This window comes from Lynx rufus, unplaced genomic scaffold (genome assembly GCF_022079265.1).
Source record: "Lynx rufus isolate CCGP_SWC_20201006 ecotype Redwood Valley unplaced genomic scaffold, mLynRuf1.p SCAF_15, whole genome shotgun sequence".
Lineage (NCBI taxonomy): Eukaryota > Metazoa > Chordata > Mammalia > Carnivora > Felidae > Lynx > Lynx rufus.
Genome location: NW_025814829.1, coordinates 63,008,000 through 63,021,797, shown reverse-complemented (window position 1 = coordinate 63,021,797; position 13,798 = coordinate 63,008,000). Strand labels below are relative to the sequence as shown.

General features: G+C 63.2%; 1 protein-coding gene across 1 annotated transcript in view; it reads right to left on the bottom strand.

The window, feature by feature from the left end:
• Positions 1 to 13,798, bottom strand: part of LOC124509889 (calpain-8-like) — a 50,905-nt gene that overhangs the window by 19,403 nt on the left and 17,704 nt on the right. Inside the window, 9 exon segments of the mRNA XM_047076480.1 lie at positions 672 to 761; positions 5,355 to 5,475; positions 5,477 to 5,516; positions 8,040 to 8,200; positions 8,757 to 8,831; positions 10,550 to 10,635; positions 11,987 to 12,076; positions 12,842 to 13,010; positions 13,577 to 13,710. Coding sequence (XP_046932436.1) covers positions 672 to 761; positions 5,355 to 5,475; positions 5,477 to 5,516; positions 8,040 to 8,200; positions 8,757 to 8,831; positions 10,550 to 10,635; positions 11,987 to 12,076; positions 12,842 to 13,010; positions 13,577 to 13,710 — 966 coding nt within the window.

Sequence of the window (13,798 nt, the reverse complement as noted above, 5' to 3'; positions counted from 1 at the left end):
CCGCGTGACGCCCACAACCAGTGACCCGCGTCTGGGAGCCAGCAGGCGGGCGGACCTGGCCGGGGTCTGCGGCGTTGGACCGAGGCACGGGCTGGGGCCTGAGAAGCCGGCCCGGCTCACGGCCCCAGGAAAGTGGGGGTGCGATGCAGTGGGAAAACGCACCTCCGTGTGACCCCGAGGGCCCCCAGACGGAGCCGTGGTTCTCAAGCTCGGCTGCACGCTGGGGTCACCGCGTAGGCGGTCTGGGGTGCGGCCTGGACGTGACGATTTTTTACAGCTGCCCAGGGGTGGCCGAGGGCAGCCAAGGAGGGGCTCACGGGAGGGGCCGGAAGGAAGGGGCCGGACTTCGTGGAGCCAGGCCCGGCCCCTCCCCGGAGGTGCTGTCTGTCTGGGGCTCTGCCTGCGGCCGGCCCAGCGCACGGGGAGCTGGGGGAACCCCGACGTGAGGGTGACAACGATGTTGTGTCACTGAGGACGCGCAGGAAAAGCCGGGAGCCAAAAAGATAAAGTTGGTGCCTCTTCCTCTTATCAGCGATCAGGGTGCTCATTTTGCTAGCTAGATAAGGAGGTGCCCTCAGTAATCACCTGGCTCAGATCAGGTCACCGGCACACAGGAGCAAAGGTCACCACTGCCCCCCCCCCCCCGCCTCGGGGGCAGGGCGGGAGCCGACCTGGTCTTTGCCACCTGCCAGGGTCAGCAGCTCTTGGGATGGTGTGGGAGGAAGACGCCTCTGCAGGTGCTGGCTTACGTCTTTGGGGACCTGCAGGGCAGAAGAAGAGGGCAGGTCACCCGCCGGAGCAGGGCCCCCCTCCGTGCCTCGCGGCCCTCCCCACAACTTGCAGACAGACTGCATTTCTGACACTGCAAAGTCGCTGATGGGAAGGCCGTCTGGACCACCAAACCCCAGAAATCCGAAGGGGGAAAGCCTCTAGGTTTTTACTTTGTGTCCTGACTGAACGATCTGCCAGGACCCCACGTCCCTCACTCAGGACTGACAACTGGGGGCCGGGACCCCACGTCCCTCAGGACTGATACCCCAGGGGCCAGGACCCCACATCCCTCACTCAGGACTGACACCCGGGGGCCAGGACCCCATGTCCCTCACTCAGGACTGACACCCCGGGACCAGGACCCCATGTCCCTCACTCAGGACTGACACCGGGGGCCAGGACCCCACGTGCCTCACTCAGGACTGACACCCCGGGGACCAGGACCCCACGTCCCTCAGGACTGATACCCCAGGGGCCAGGACCCCACGTCCCTCACTCAGGACTGACACCCTGGGGGCCAGGACCCCACGTCCCTCAGGACTGACACCCCGGGACCAGGACCCTACGTCCCTCACTCAGGACTGACACCCCAGGGGCCAGGACCCCATGTCCCTCACTCAGGACTGACACCCCAGGGGCCAGGACCCCACATCCCTCAGGACTGACACCCCGGGGACCAGGACCCCACGTCTCTCAGGACTGACACCCCAGGGGCCAGGACCCCACGTCCCTCAGGACTGACACCCCGGGACCAGGACCCCACGTCCCTCAGGACTGACACCCCGGGGACAAGGACCCCACGTCTCTCAGGACTGACACCCCAGGGGCCAGGACCCCACATCCCTCAGGACTGACACCCCGGGACCAGGACCCCACGTCCCTCAGGACTGACAACTGGGGGCCGGGACCCCACGTCCCTCAGGACTGATACCCCAGGGGCCAGGACCCCACGTCCCTCACTCAGGACTGACACCCGGGGGCCAGGACCCCATGTCCCTCACTCAGGACTGACACCCCGGGACCAGGACCCCATGTCCCTCACTCAGGACTGACACCGGGGGCCAGGACCCCACGTGCCTCACTCAGGACTGACACCCCGGGGACCAGGACCCCACGTCCCTCAGGACTGATACCCCAGGGGCCAGGACCCCACGTCCCTCACTCAGGACTGACACCCTGGGGGCCAGGACCCCACGTCCCTCAGGACTGACACCCCAGGACCAGGACCCTACGTCCCTCACTCAGGACTGACACCCCAGGGGCCAGGACCCCATGTCCCTCACTCAGGACTGACACCCCAGGGGCCAAGACCCCACATCCCTCAGGACTGACACCCCGGGGACCAGGACCCCACGTCTCTCAGGACTGACACCCCAGGGGCCAGGACCCCACGTCCCTCAGGACTGACACCCCAGGGGCCAGGACCCCACGTCCCTCAGGACTGACACCCCGGGACCAGGACCCCACGTCCCTCAGGACTGACACCCCGGGACCAGGACCCCACGTCCCTCAGGACTGACACCCCGGGGACAAGGACCCCACGTCCCTCAGGACTGACACCCCGGGGACAAGGACCCCATGTCCCTCAGGACTGACACCCCGGGGGACCAGGACCCCACGTCCCTCAGGACTGACACCCCAGGGGCCAGGACCCCACGTCCCTCACTCAGGACTGACACCCGGGGGCCAGGACCCCACGTCCCTCACTCAGGACTGACACCCGGGGGCCAGGACCCCACGTCCCTCACTCAGGACTGACACCCCGGGGACCAGGACCCCACGTCCCTCAGGACTGACACCCCAGGGGCCAGGACCCCACGTCCCTCAGGACTGACACCCCGGGACCAGGACCCCATGTCCCTCACTCAGGACTGACACCCCCGGGGGCCAGGACCCCACGTCCCTCAGGACCGATACCCCAGGGGCCGGGACCCCACGTCCCTCACTCAGGACTGACATCCCAGGGGCAGATGATATCTCACAGACTGGCACGGAGAGCACAGACCAGGAAAAGCAAGGCCCATGGAAGGAGAGGGACGGTCACCTTAGAGATGCAGGATCCTGGGTACAAATGACAGGCCTACCTGGCCTGAGCCTGTTGTCACAGCAGGAAGGTAACAGGGGACAGAGAGAACGGACACCTGGGCTCTTTAGCCTTCGGGGTGTCAGGGCTGCTTCCCAAACAGTGTCAGCTTTCAAACTACACAGGTCTCCAGATTGCACACGCACAGAGCTTTCCAAGTCAGTTATACGTGCTCCCCACATCAGATGCTCCCTACAACATCAGGTGCTCCCCATAACACCAGGTGCTCCCTACATCCTCAGGTGCTCCCTACACCGGGTGCTCCCCACATCAAGTGTTCCCTACAATGTTAGATGCTCCCCACATTAGGTGCTCCCCACAACATCAGATGCTCCCTACATCCTCAGGTTCTCCCCACAACCCCAGGTGCTCCTGACAACCCCATGTGCTCCCTACACCCCCAGGTACTCCCTACATCCCTAGATGCTCCCCACAACCCCAGGTGCTCCCAACATCAGATGCTTCCCATAACATCAGGTGCTCCCTATAACATTACGTGCTCCCTACAATGCCAGGTGCTCCCCTCAACACCAGGTGCTCCTGACAACCCCACGTGCTCCCTACACCCCCAGGTACTCCCTACATCCCTAGGTGCTCCCCACAACACTAGGTGCTCCCTACAACATCAGGTACTCCCCATAACATCAGATGCTCCCTACATCCTCAGGTTCTCCCTACAACCCCAAGTGCTCCTGACAACCCCACGTGCTCCCTACACCCCCAGGTACTCCCTACATCCCTAGGTGCTCCCCACAACCCCAGGTGCTCCCCACAACATCAGATGCTCCCTACAACGTCAGGTGCTCCCCGCAGCCCTAGGTGTTCCCACAACCAGTGACACTTGATACCTGACTGGACGACACTTTGATCCTCTTGTAGGGATGAAATCTCAACCCAGTTCATCTGTAGTCACTGGGCTGCACCAGAGAGGTGACCCACCTGACAGACCCCAGCTGTCCCCCAAAGGAAGGTGACCCAGCCTGAACCGATCCGCCCCTCCCTGGAACTCCCCTCTCCCACCCTGTGCCTGTAACCAGGGCTCCTCCCTCCTTGCCAAATGGGACGCTGCCCGATTCACAAGTCACTGAACAAAGCCAGTACGGTCTTTAACGTTCACTCAGCTGAACTTGGGTTTTAAATTTTTTTTTTTAACGTTTTATTTATTTTTGAGACAGAGACAGAGCATGAACGGGGGAGGGGCAGAGAGAGAGGGAGACACAGAACGGGAAACAGGCTCCAGGCTCTGAGCCATCAGCCCAGAGCCCGACGCGGGGCTCGAACCCACGGACCGCGAGATCGTGACCTGGCTGAAGCCGGACGCTCAACCGACTGAGCCACCCAGGCGCCCCTGAATTTGGGGTTTTAACGGCTCCTGAGAGCATAACCGTGTCCCAGCCGCCAGCACAGCACCGGCACGAAGCAGACGCTCGCTAAAGCACGTGCAATTGACACACATTCGTAAACGCCTTCTCGATTTTCATCCCTGCAGAAAAGGAGTCCGGTCTGGGGCTCTGCACGCTCTAGGTGGGGGGGGACAGGCCAAGCTGGGGTGACACTGGGCCTGTTTACCGGACATTCTGGTCTCCGGCCAGCAGCCCACCGGCCACTTTCCACGGGCACGCTTCCGCCATAGAAGACGCACACATACCACACCCTGAACTGCAAACCCTCACGTTCCAAAGCAGGAGGAAGAAAGGGGCAGGGGGTGGTCGGAGCTCGGCAGTGGGCTTCCTTTCTCGTGCGTCACTTTATTCTGAGGTGTCGGGCCTCCAGCCAGCTCGTGTTCTTCCGGACTGAAATTGCGTTTTTCCCAAGAAATTCATTCTTAACAAAATTACAAAAAAAAAAAAAACCACCACCAGGAACCCCTCCGGAATTTGCGGCAAGGAGTCTTTGCCTGTGTAAAAAGGCGGCTTCCGATTCGTTCCCAGCGAGGCCTTGCTTTAACATGTCCCTGAGGCCGTGGAGTCACAGGGGGTGGTTTCTGTTGCAAACCCGAGCAGGGCACCGCCTGACACAGAGGGTGTCCCTAACCCAGAGACAGGACCAAATGTGGCCAGGTGGCTGCCCTCACCCCGGCCATGCCTGTGGGTTCTGAGAAGGGTCTCAAGGTTGCCCAGCATGGGAGGAAAGGTGTGTCTGGCTCCCACATCCAGCCTCCCTCCCCCCACCCAAGCGCCTCATGCCCCATGTTCTTGGCTCCGGTCCCCTGAGAAGCCTGTACTGGGAGAGTCCAGTAAGTGCATTAACACTGAGCCCTTGATAACCAGCAAACTTCAAGGAATTACACATCTCGACGTTAACAGCAGAGGTGTAAGCCATAGGAATGAATCTCTAATGGTGGAATTCAAGCCTCAGTAGAGGCATTTGGGGGAGCAAGAAGAGTGCTTGATGAGAAATATCCAAGTGATAGGAAAGATGCACCCCAATTACTGGCCAAAACATCCCAAGCAAAGACCCCCCCAGTGTGGAATGAAGGACGGCCCAGCTCCGGAAGTACCTTGTAGACACTGAGGCCGATGCTGAGCAGGCCCTATCCTGTCCTCTCCCGTCGCCTGCGATTCTTCTGCAGCAGACCCAGCAGCACCGTGCAGCGGGGCTCGCCGAGCCCCCCTTCCCTTGTCCGGATGGATTTTGAACTGGGGATTGGTCCAGTGAGTGGCTGGAAGTCACCGGGAGATGGGGGGGGCGGGGGGGAAGGGAAGGATACGAGGGAAGGGCTGGGTCATCGCAGAGAACGGCAGCCGCGTGTAGGCAGGTGTCCGCCAGCCGTCTTCTCGGGGTGCTCAGCCTTCCCCTCCCTCCCCTCCCCCTCCCACACAGCAGCAGACACATCCCGTAACATCGGGAAACCTGGCACGGGGGCATCTGAGCCACCGGGGGCCCAGACATGCTGGACTGGGAATATTTGAGGTCCGATGGCCCCGGGGCCACACCAGAACTCTGGCAAGTAACCTCCGTGCCTTCCCCGGGGAATCGGTTAACACCCCCTGTTCTCAGCTCCTGGCCTGTGGAGACAGGCCCACCTCCTTGAGGAAGGAGGTTTGGGGGGAGGAGTCACGCCCCAGGACAGGCTATAGAGACAACCTGTCTGATGGGCATCTGTCCATTCGCAGAGGGGGCCCCTGCCCCAGATCACGGCCCGAAGCAGCTCGGGGGGCTGACCGTCCATCCCCTGGCCGGGGCCTCCCTACGTGGCCGGGGTCACGCTCTCGCTCGATGGCGCAGGAGGGGTAATGGTCGGCAGCTGAGAAGCACCCCTGTGTCACCACCTACGGGTATTTTGAAAGACCGCTTCACTTGCGACTTGACTCTTAAAACTCTCTCGGCGCACGACTACACAAGTCAAGGCACAGAGAGGTCAGATGGGTCATCCAAGGGCACACAGCGTTCCGTGACAGAGTAAAGTGGCAGAGCGCAACCGAAGAGGGGCCCGACGGGCATCTCCACGCGGGGCCTCAACCGCTTTACCCAGGCGGCACCCTGAGGGGAGGGGATTGGGGGGGCTGGGCCCTGGCGGGGAGGGGACGGTGGGGGGCTCTCACATCCTCTGGGGAAGGGCCCTGGGGGGGGAGGCGATGGGGGGGCTCTCATATCCTCTGGGGAAGGACCCTGGGGGGAGGGGACCATGGGGGGGGCTGGGCCCTGGGTGGGGAGGGGAAGGGGGGCTCTCACATCCTCTGGGAAGCGCCCTGGGGGGAGAAGACGGGGGTGGGGGGTGAGGAGGGGGGGCTCTCACATCCTCTGGGAAGGGCCCTGGCGGGGAGGGGATGGGGGGGCTCTCACATCCTTCTTGGAAGGGCCCAACTGGACGAAATGACACGGCCCACGCAGGGGACCAAGAATCGCGGATTATCAGTGGTGATATTACGTACTCGACCCCGCCTTCCCAATCCCCACATCAGGACTGTTTATTTAGGGCACAAGTGTGTGGATTTCAAAGGCAAACCCCTGTGGCTTCAGGAAGCCATCGCAGAAGGGCGGGAAGGATGCGGAGGTGACGGGGATTGTGTGCAGAGACCTCTGTCCCCCATGGCTCTGAGCCCCTAAGTGATCCTTGTAAATCTCCCAGCATTCTCTGAGAGCTTGCTAATGGCGAGCATATTTAATTTCTCCCAAATGCAACTTTACCGCAATCCCTCCATTTTTTGTTCACTCCTTAACGGAACCGGAGGAACAGAATGGGCCGTAAAAATATTACACCCCGTTCACGGAACACTACCCAGTTTACAAAGCGCCTTCCGAGGTGGGTGTTCTCGCGGTACCACGAGGCTCCGGAACCCAAACGACGCTCCCAGGGCCCGGCACCTGTTCAACCAGGTGGGCGCCCGCTGTCTCTGCCGCCAGAGTGGGGCTTTGGGTCTGGGAGGCGGGTGACGAAGGAGGAGACGTGGCCTGCACGCACGCGGGACTTTATTACGGGGCCGCGTGCACAGCACGACACAGCCCTGGCCCAGCTCTGCCTGGGGGGGGGCCGATGGTCTCCACCAGCCGGTGGGGCCGTAGGCCTCAGAGCAGGGAGGGCAGGAACCGGGCAGGGCTGGGTGGGTGGGGCGCCGGGGAGGGAGGGGCGCAGACAGCGGGCTTTGCTTTCCTCCACTTCTCCTTAGAGACGTGCGGTGGGTTTCTCAGTGCGCCCGTGTGTCGGTGCCGTCCTGGGAGCCAGGAGGGCCCCCCACCCGCAGCAGGACGAGGGCCCGGGGGTGCAGACGTGGATGGTTGTACCAGGCTGTCCCCATCGGGGTGGGGCTCCGGTGGCCCCGGGAGAGGGCGGAGGGGCCGTCCGGACCCCCAGGCTCAGGCCCCTCCGCCTCCGTGTCCACTGCCCGCCCAGGCGCACACGCACCCTGGGGGGATGCGGCGTGTTGAAGCAGCAGAGGTTCTCGGAGTCGGGAGGCTGTCCGCCAGGGGCCGGGAGGAGCCCAAGAAAAGGGCAGGGGGCCTTGGCACCGGGGGCCAAGGGCACATTAAACAAGAAGGAGCAGGCCCTTGGGGGGCGGGGGCGGCGGGGGGCCTGAGGACACCCTGAACACGCAGAAGCTGAGGGACGGTGTTAGCTGGGCTCAGGCCTCGGGTGGGGGGCTGCCGGAGCCCCCAAGCCCAGGGAGACGCGGGGCCCGTGCCGGGAGCCAGCCCTGGGAGGGCGCACCAGAAGGGCCTGGGCCCCCTCGGCCCTCTGCCTCACCTGGGAAGCTCGGGCAGCCCCCGGCGGTGGGGCCCCGCGTCCAGCGGCCGTTGAACAGGACCAGGTTCCATTTGTGCAGCTGGTCGCCGCTCAGGGAGTCCGGGGACAAGCTGCAGATCTGCAGCCGGGAGAACTGCCTCGAGAAATCCGAAAATGACATCCTGGGGGCGGAAGAGGCAGAGGGCTGGGGGTCAAGAGAGCAGGGCTGAGAGGAGAGAAGGGGGAGCCTGCGGGCAGGACAGAGGGGCGGCTGCGGCCGGCTCTGACCCTGTCTGCACCCGCGGGGGTGCTGTCCGAGTCCCTGCTACTGTCGGCGCCTCCGTGTTATCAGGGAGCCCCCCTCCGCCCCCGGGCGCAGTAAGGACCAGGCAGAGACCCATCCGCATGCGGGTGCTGCCTCCGGGCCGGCCACTTGGGAGCCTGAGCAGGCGTCCTCCGACCTAACTCCAAGCAATGACTTGCAGACACGTCCCCAGGCCACGTCACGTTCATGGCGTCCCTGTCACCTGCCTCCGCCCGCCATGAGGGAGTCCCCCTGCCTCACTGCTAAGCCCAGCTTAGCGCTCTGCCCGATGAACGGATGCGGGAACGTGGGAGGACAGGCCCAGACAGTACGTCTTCGATGCTACGACACGCAGGAAGGGGGATAAAGGGGGGAAGAACAGCCCCCGAGGAGACCCTGTCGCATTCCGGAACATTCCCTCAGACGGCACTCACCAGAACTCCCCGTCCTCGGCTCTCTTGTCCAGCTCCTCCTTCCTCCTGGGATCGATGTGATTCCACTCTGGTGCACTGGTGGAAATCATAAAATTAGGTTTTTGAGTTTATTTATTGGTTTTGAGAGAGAGAAAGAGTGTGAGTGGGGGGAGGGGCAGAGAGGGAGACAGAGTCCCAAGCGGGCTCCGTGCTGTCCGCGCAGAGCCCAACGCTGGGCTCGATCTATGAACCTGAGCCGAGATCAAGGGTCCCACACTTAACCAACGGAGCCCCCAGGCCGCCCTGAAATACTTTGAATCGAAGCCGAGGTGGCCGTCCAAGCAAGGTCACCTGCAGGGCACGCTGTTTAGAATAGACAGATGTCCCCCGAGGGCCACAGACAGACGGGAGCTGAAGCCCAGCAGACAGAGGCAGAACAGACAGTGGGGGCGGGGGGCACGCGCCTGGGACAGGACGCCGGCCGGGGACACGGACCCCACGGCACCTGCAGGGCGACCCCAGTTGCGCGGCAGGGACTTTGCCCTAAGTTCACTCTCGGGCCCCTTCCCGTGTCTGACTGAGGCTCCTGGTCCGGAGGACAGGAGGGTCGAGAGAAGAGGCCTGCGGAAGCCGGTCAGGCATGCGAGCCCGTGGCCGCGCCCCTGGCCACGCCCACGCCCGGCCACACCCCGGTCTACGCTCGTGGCCACGCCCACACCCACGTCCACACGACTCTCCACACCCACACTCCCTGGCCACACCCCTGTCCACACCCGCGTCCACACCCACACCACACCTGCACCCACAGCCCCGGCCACACCCCTGTCCACGCCCGTGTCCGCACCCACATCCACGCCCACGTCCTTGCCAGGTCCCCGCCTGCACCCTCACCTGCGCCCACGCCTCCGCTCGGAGTTGCCCCAACCCCTGAGAGACCGAGAGCCGCCAGGCAAGGAGCCGGGCTCAAGCAAGCCCTCCGGCCAAACAGCCGTCGGCCAAAACGGCCCAAACTCGGAGCTTCGGTTCGTTCGGTTTCTGCCCTTTCTGGGCCGTTGGCGGAAGGGAGGTTTTGGGTTTTGCTCAGGCTCAGGCAGGGGCATCAGAATCTGTGGCCCCAGGGACACCTGTTTCTGGTGGCGCACACCTGAAGGGAGGCAGGCAGGTGGGCACTGGTGACGTGTGGCTGCACGTGCCAAAGGCCCCCCAGAGCCCAGCGCGATCGCGGAGCTCGGACAGCACTCAGATCCCTGCCCCCCCTCCCCCCCAGGTTAAGGACGCACTGAGGGGAGGGAGGTGAGTTCATTCCCATTTCCAGTGGCCCCTCGTCCAGGGCGGGAGGCCTGCCTGAGGGGAGCCTGTCCGGTCCTTCATGACCTTGCCGGGAGGACCACTAGGAGTCCCGTGGTGAGCGAGAGCCTCGCTCGCGTCCACCCACCACTGCCTGCTGGCCCTTGGGGATGGACCCCCACTTCCCAAGCTTGGCCTTTGTCAGAGACCAGGGTCTGTGGGTCGGGAGGCGTCGACCTGAGGGTCTGGCCTCCCTTGGGGTCACCGCGGTGTGGCAGTTGGGAAACAGGCAGACTTCAGTGACAAGCAGAATTCCAACCCAGCTGCCAGATCCTGCAAACGCCAGGCAGAGACCCCACCACGTGCTGTGAGCTGTGCCTTCCCAGCCCGGAGCCGCGCGGCACGCTCTGAACAGGCTGCCCGTGGACAGAAAGTGCCGCGGTGCTCACGGCGCTTTTGGTCTCGAGAGGACCGTGTCCGCGAGCCGCCCTTGCAGGGGGAGGCGAGGACGGAGAGGGAGAGCCTACCTGTCACTCCACGCCCCCGTCCACTCCACTTCGCCCCACGGGTTCCGGAGTCTGACCAGCTTCTCGGGATGGCCCCGGACATCCACCTGCAAGGTCCCCGCGCGCGAGAGCACCTGAGCTGCTGTGTCTGGGCTGCCCCACCCCCACGTCTGCCCAGAGGGGTCTCCCACTCAACTTTCAACGCCCCTAAACAACCACACCCTTATTTTAACACATTTTCAGGATGCGGCCAACTGCTCTGTTTTCCACAATTGGGTTGGACATGTAGTGTGTCTAACAAGTCCGTATCGGCTGGAACGAACCTAACGGTGACAGGCGCCCTCCAGACAAATGCCAGCAGCATGGCAGTCAGTACTCACGAACATGTGCTCCGGACTAAGCAGGGCGCTAAGCGGTTCAAGGGCATTATCACCTCATTTAAACCTGATGGGGGTCCTACGAGCTGGGTGCTGCTAGCACCTGTATTTTGCAGCTCAGAAATCCTAGACTCAGAGGGTTAAGTCATCCAGGGTCAGCAGGTGGTGGAGGGAGGGTGGGCATCTGGGCAGTTGTCTATGAAGCCCACACCTCCTGCCTCCCTGGTGGTTACTGAACACTCACTAGGAGCCCTCATGCCAGCATTTGCATCCGCACACACAGACACGACGAATCATTAGGTCCTCGGTGTCCTGCTTTCCTTTGTATCTCCCATGACACCCAGCCCTGTGCTTACACATTCACGCTCAATCTGTGCTAGAGAACTGGCTTCACTAAAGAGGATAGTTGTGGGACACAAACGCATGCAACGAACACCTGTTTCATTTTAATAAATAACAAAAACTGAGATACCCATCGCATTTCCCTTTTTGCCTTGGCCAGCGGGAAACCCAAAGCAAAATTCATCTCTCAACGGTAGCGCTGTCTTTTGCCTGGACTGTCTGATGTATTTACCCTCGTGCTATGGTTTGACAGTGTCTGTGTTTTTCTCTGTAAACAGCTGCAAATCCTTTTAGGGAAGTGGGCAGAGTCCAGTAACTAAAAATACTGAAAACCACAGCCCCTGCTTTCCGCTCGGGTTGGAGAGTAGGGAAAACCCGCGCTCCTTCCCGCTGTTACGCCTCGTCCTGAGAGCAGACATCACTGCCTCTATCCCCTTCGGGGTCGTGCGGGTTTCCACCCCTTCACCTGTATACACACGCTTGGGATGAGTGTGGAATCTGACAATTTCTACACTTCCTCCAGGGCCTTCCCCCACCCCCGCCCCCCAGGCCGCATCTCCTCGGAGCCCACGGAGCTGTGGCTCACACAGGCCACGTCATCCACGAGGCCAGAAGGGCCCTTGCTGTGAGTGTCAGGGGCGGCCGGAGAGGGACCTCGGGGGGCAGGGAACCTCCCAGAGGTGGCCCCTCCCAGGGCGCCCCGGGCACGTGCAGTCTCCCCTCCCCTCCCCGGTTCTACCTCTTCGACGCCGGTGACCGAGTACGCGTGGCTCTTCACCAGCTTCTGGGAGGTTGTGGTCTCTGCTTCTGCCTCGGCTGCACTGGAGACCTGAGGGGGAATGAGGACCCCGATCCTGACCCTGTCCGGGTGGCCCCTACAGGGCTTCCCAAGGACACGCCGCCCAGACGGGCCCCGTGCGGTGCTGGGGTGCGGGTGCGGCAGTGACCTCAGGGAGCAGAGCCCTCCCCATCCCGCCCCTCCAAGCAGGCGCACAGCTCCAGGCTCACGGCCTCCAGACGCCCCCGGAAACTGGGGCGTCACCTGCTCCCCGAGGGTGACCCCGTGCCGCCGATCCAGGACGGCTGCCCTGAACAAGCCTGGTTCTCCCCCCTTTCTCTCCAGGCCCTGCACCGTCTCTCTCCACCAAAGACACACTAATGCAGAGACGTTGCGGAAAAGTGCGTCCGTCCACGCCGCCCCGGGGCCGGGACGGCCAGCACCCTGGTTCCAGAACCGCTTCCCTTTTCCTCGGGGGTCCCAAAGCCCGTCGAGTGTGTCCGTCATTTATCTGTTTCCTAAATCTGTTTCCTACAGCCCACGGTTACTCAGCAGAGAGGGGGGAGCACAGGAGGGAGCTGGGACCCGGGAGCAGATCTCCGTTCTCAGGGCTGCTCCCCGGTTACTAACTCCTCACGGGAGCCCCCGTTCTACCCGCTAACCAGGTCCCAACCCGCCCCCGCGTGCTGGGACCCATGTGTCACCAGACTTGCCCTTCAGCCTGGATGTTGCTCTGGCCCAAGGCCTCCTGGCCGCTCGCCTGCCCAGCCCCTCCCCTGCCGCACGAGGGGAACAGAGGGGCCCGCACTGACTCACATCAATGGAGCAGGCCAGCAGAGACCCCGCGCGGAGGGCCTTCTGGACGATCTGAAACAGGCCGGCCGGAGGCTTCCTCGGGTCGTAACACTCACAGATGCCGCCTGTGAGATCCTGCAACCCCTCCACCAGAGACCCTCCCGTGAGAGCCTCGTAGGAGCCGTTGAGCCTGTGAAAGAAGGAAAGAGCGCGCCATTCACAAGCGAGGGGACCGCGGGGGCTGGGGTGGACCAGAAGGTAAGGGAGGGCCCTCTGCCGAGTCTGCCCTGGACCAGCAAGGCGCAGGAACGAATGTCAGGTCATCTGTCACCAAGCCGCCCACCTGCCCCTTTAAAAGCAAAGTTCAGCCTCTGCACGGCTGACCCTGGGGGCAGGGAGCACAGGCCGGGATGAGGGGGCCCCTCCCTCAGGCTGGGAGTCCCCCAGGCGCCTGCTCTGGGAAGGGGGCTGGAGACAGGGAGCCAGAAAGTGACACGCGTCAGATCACACGTGGGGAGCCCACGGGAAGGGGGGCGGCCGCAGGGCAGGGGTCAGCGTCTAAGTGCCCCGTCTACTCGGCCTCATCACTCCTGTAAAGATACGCCTGGACCTAGAAGGGAGCGTGGGGCCCAAAGAGGACAAAACTAGGCACGGAGGCTGAGGGGCTCGCGCCCGATTCACGCGGTCACGGGGGACAGAACTGAGCCGTGACCTCCTGGCCCCGAGGTCTGTTCCTCTGGCTCCTGGGTCACTCACTTGGCGTAGGCCTTCTCCAGCAGGGCGCCCCAGAACTCGCCGCCCGTCCCGGAGCGAAGGAACAGCAGCTCCCCGTCCTCGGTGGGCAGCCTGTCGTCCACGACCACGTCCACCCACTCGCCGTACCGCCAGAACTGCGGGCGCACAGACACGGGGCAGCGCCCCCCCTGAGCTCCCAGCTCCCGCAAGGGCGAGCCCTGGTCTTCCGCACCCACGAGAAAG